Here is a 4,380-nt window from a genome sequence, read left to right on the forward strand (position 1 = left end):
TACAAGCAAACAAGTGTTTGTATATTTACAATAGAACACAAGGTAATTAATTTTTATAGTAAATTCACAGTATTTCATGCTAAGTGCTCAGGCGCATGTAGTCCACTGGAGTGGACAAGTTTATAACTTTATAAAAAAACATATTTTTGGGAAAAAAAGAGTTGAACATTTTTTTTCATCTCCTGAGAAGAATAAAAGCACTTAAGAAAAAAATCTTGACCAAGGCTTTCATAATTCATGCATCAGAGGGTTAATGAACGGATATTTTCCTCGTTTATGTCACCTGCATAAAACAACACTGTGTTGCGTTTCACAGTACGTCGCCTTCTTCGTTTCATTACAGGAGCGACACATTATTTGAAATGCTTTATTTTCTTTGAGTACTAATAAATTCTCCGACAAAAAGCGGTAGAACGACAACAACACTCTCTCTCCATGCCCGCGTTTTACACACAACTTCCTGCCGGTACGAACTGAGCGTCAGAGGAGGGAGGAGTCAGACCGCTGCTGCTTTAAAAAGCAATCTCCCGCCAGCTAAGCCCAGGTTAGAGCGAAACACTTCGCTCCGTGTGCTGGTGTTTGGACTGGAGCTCATCTTAGATGACTTTCCCCCCCCCTGTTTGTGTGGGTTTTTTTTTTTTTTAAACATTTCCTGTCTGGAGAGAAGAGTTTTTAGTTGGTTTACAGCACCAGTAAACTGAACATGGAGTGCAGCTTTAAATGCCAGGTGGGTGCATTGATTGTTGTATCAATATCAGGGTATCGCGGCGATAACGGGCGTCGTGACCAGGCTTCTCTCGTGGCTGTCCTAAGGTTTCTGGTAGTGATGAGGGAATTCCGGCTCTTTTTTGAGAACCGGCTTAATTGGCTCGATTCACTAAAAAGAGCCAGCTCTTTCGGCTCCGGAGCGGCTCTTCATGTTGTTTTGTTGCTTTAATTAATTTATTATCAACAACAATATAAAATTATGCACAAATGAATTCGTAATGTAAAAAGATGTTGTTGTTTTTTTTTTAAATGGTTTATTATATAAAATATATATATTTTATTATGTAAATAAAAATAAATGAACACCCAGATCTTTTAATTTAGGTAAAGTTTGGCATTTAGAAATACCAAGTGCCTCAGCTTTGAGGAGCTGATCCAGTTTCTTCTATCAGGAAGAAACCAGATCAGATTCTCTCAAAGGGACTGATGTTGCCACAATGTAAGACCTGGATAAATGGAAGCCTTGTTCTCCTACCACAGGGGTGGGCAATTCCAGGCCCCGAGGGCCGGTGTCCTGCAGGTTTTAGATCTCACCTTGGGTCAACACACCTGAATCACATGATTAGTTCGTTACCAGGCCTCTGGAGAACTTCAGGACATTTGAGGAGCTAATTTAGCCATTTAAATCAGCTGTGTTGGTTCAAGGACTCATCTAAAACCTGCAGGGACACCGGCCCTCGAGATCTGGAGTTGCCCACCCCTGTCCTACCATCTCAGTGGGTCTGCACTTCTCTGGCAAAGGGGCTCATCAGTGTAGTATCTCACTTCCAGTACTACATCTGGTGAGGGATTCCTTCTGGTAGTGTCTATACTTGCAGAGAGAGAGATGACTGTGTTGATCTTGTCTCTTGGTGTCTCCTGCTCACGTTCTCTCTCACCTCCCTGCTCTGTTCCTGTGGTACTGCTGCTGCAAGTGTAACTACTGCCCCTCCTCTACTCAGCCCCTTCCCCCTCTACTCAGCACAAACACAAGGCTTTTTGCACCCTTCCCCCTTCTGCTCAGCGTAAACACAAGGCTGGCTCACATGCGGCGAGAGGGTGAGGGAGAGAACACCCTCCCCCACTACTTCCTTATTGGAAGTAGTGGGGGAGGGCGACCGACGCATCTCTAGTTCATGGTACAGATGTGTCTCTACAACGTGTTGCTTTTTTTGTAGCAACAGCTGTGAAGGTATAAATAATCCACTTGAATACAAATACTACTTGAACTACAAATGAGTAGCTGACGCAGCTCTGGACACTTGGAGGCTAGATTAAGGCCATGTCCACACTAACGCGTTTTTGTTTGAAAACATCTTTTTCTCTCAGTTTTGGCCTTCCGTCCACACTGAGATGGTGCTTTTGCAACTTTGTAGTCTTGTGTTACTCGCAGCAACAACTCCACCTTCTCATTTAAAAAAAACAACAAAAAACTGTGCTTTTCCTCGACATTATGCTGCAAAGTTTCAAAGCACTGGAAAGTAAATAAACAGCAGACTGAAATGATGCAGAATCATCTTGCGTTTCACGCATGCGCAGTGCAGGAACGTAATGGTTTTCAGTCGTTTCAGTGTGGATGAACAACTCTTCGAAACGTTGGAAAATGATAATGTGGACATGGAGGTTTTTTTTTTTTTTTTTTAAATATAAAATGGTGTGAAGTCATTGTCTGTCTTTGATGGCCACCAACAGCAAATATAGATTCAAGGGTACTTTTTTTTTTTTTTCTTACATATTTCTATACTTGTGCCCCTTGTAACAGTTTTCCATGTACCTTTGAATTAAATGTTTATATTAACTCTTTAGGCAACTCTCAAACACTAGGGGTGCTGCAGCTGCTAGAATAAAAAAATCGAAGTCTCCGAGGACCACTTTGGACCATTTACACACAGGTCATACAAGTGCATCTAAAAATACTACATAATGCTTTTCATGTTCCGTTTCATGTTCAGTTTTAGGTTGTTTTTTTTTTTAAATTTATTTTTATCTGTCATACTTGGCACAGGGTCAACATTGCAATGAAATGTGTTTGACGAGCAGAAGAAAAGTCAATCAGCAAATAGTGAAAAGTGTCAGGAGTGAGCAGCTGTACAAGATTTCAGAGTGTCAGTTAGTACAGTATTGGACAGAGTAAGGGTTTTTATTTTGGCAGAACAGCTTCCATACCAAACTGTAATGTTGTTAGTGCAACTATCTTATTTAACCAATCTCATGGACACAACTCAGTGCTGTGCGGCATGCAGGCATGGTCGAGATGACTTGCTGAAGTTCACACCGAGCATTACAATGGGAGGCTGAAGGAGACTGTCCAGAATGTTACATTGGCCCAAATAGCCAGTTGTTACAACCCAGGTTTTCAGAAGAGCATCTCTGAATATACAAGATGTTGAACCTTGAAGCAGATGGGTAGCAGAAGCAGAAGACCACATCAGGTGCCACTCCTCTCAGTTCACCAAAATTGGACAACAGAAGGTTGTGAACTCATTGCCTAGTCTAATGACTCTTGACTATGCTGCAACAGCTCAGCCTGCTGCTGGTGATGTAATGGGATGAGGACATTTTCTTGGCATACTTTGGACTTATTAGTACCAACTCAGCATGATTTAACCACCACAGCCTACCTGAGTATTGCTGCTGTCCATGCAGGATAACACGCCATGTCACGAAGCTGAAATCATCTCAAGCTGATTTCTTGAACATGACAATGAGTTCCCTGTACTCAAATTGGCTCCACAGAGACTGGACCTCAATCAAACAGAGCTTATTTTCGATGTAGCAGGATTGGAGATTCCCATCCTCGATGTGCAGCCGATAAATCTGCAGTACCCGTGTGACGCTATCATGTAAATGTGGACCAAAATCTCCTAGGAATTTTTCCAGTACATTATTGAATATATGGCATGACAATTTAAGGAAGCTCTGACAATTTCAGGAAGCTCTGTAAGCAAAAGGGCGTCCAGCCTAATACTAGAATGGTCTGGTTCAAAAAGTGACCAGTGAGTGAAAGTGGCTTAATGTCCTCTCCCCCGACCTCCCTCTTCACCACGACAGACCGGTGCAACCCATCTGTCGATTTCCGGCTCCCTTCTCTCATCACTCGCGAACAAGACCCCGAGATACTTGAACTCCTCCACTTGGGGCAGGAACTCATCCCCGACCCGGAGTGGGTACTCCACCGTTTTCCGGCTGAGAATCATGGCCTCAGATTTGGACGTGCTGATCCTCATTCCTGCTGCTTCACACTCTGCTGCGAACCATTCCAGAGCGAGCTGGAGGCCATCACCCGATGAAGCCAACAGAACCACATCATCCGTGAAAAGCAGAGACGAGATTCTGGGGCCACCGAAATGAAAGCCCTCCGCCACTTGGCTGTGCCTAGAAAATTATGAACAGAATCGGTGACAAAGGGCAGCCCTGGCGGACCCCATCACCCACTGGGAACGAGTCCGACTTATTGACGGCAATGCGAACCAAACTCTTGCAACGGTTGTATAGGGATCGAATGGCCCGTTGCAATGGGCAAGACACACCTGTAGTTAGAACACACCCTCCGGTCCCCCTTCTTAAAGATGGAGACCACCACCCCGGTCTGCCAGTCCTGGGGTACTGCCCCTGATCTCCATGCAACATTGT

At 43.9% G+C, this 4,380-nt stretch overlaps 1 protein-coding gene across 1 annotated transcript in view; it reads left to right on the forward strand.

Annotated features, from left to right (window-relative positions):
* Positions 1-533: 533 nt before the first annotated feature.
* Positions 534-4,380, forward strand: part of LOC102198506 (uncharacterized) — a 23,592-nt gene continuing 19,745 nt past the window's right edge. The window contains exon 1 of the mRNA XM_013909616.1: positions 534-727. Coding sequence (XP_013765070.1) covers positions 704-727 — 24 coding nt within the window. The 5' untranslated portion in view covers positions 534-703. The remainder of the gene's footprint in view (positions 728-4,380) is intronic.

This window comes from Pundamilia nyererei, unplaced genomic scaffold, assembly GCF_000239375.1.
Source record: "Pundamilia nyererei isolate P.nyererei 1_Seehausen unplaced genomic scaffold, PunNye1.0 scaffold00028, whole genome shotgun sequence".
NCBI classification, from domain to species: domain Eukaryota; kingdom Metazoa; phylum Chordata; class Actinopteri; order Cichliformes; family Cichlidae; genus Pundamilia; species Pundamilia nyererei.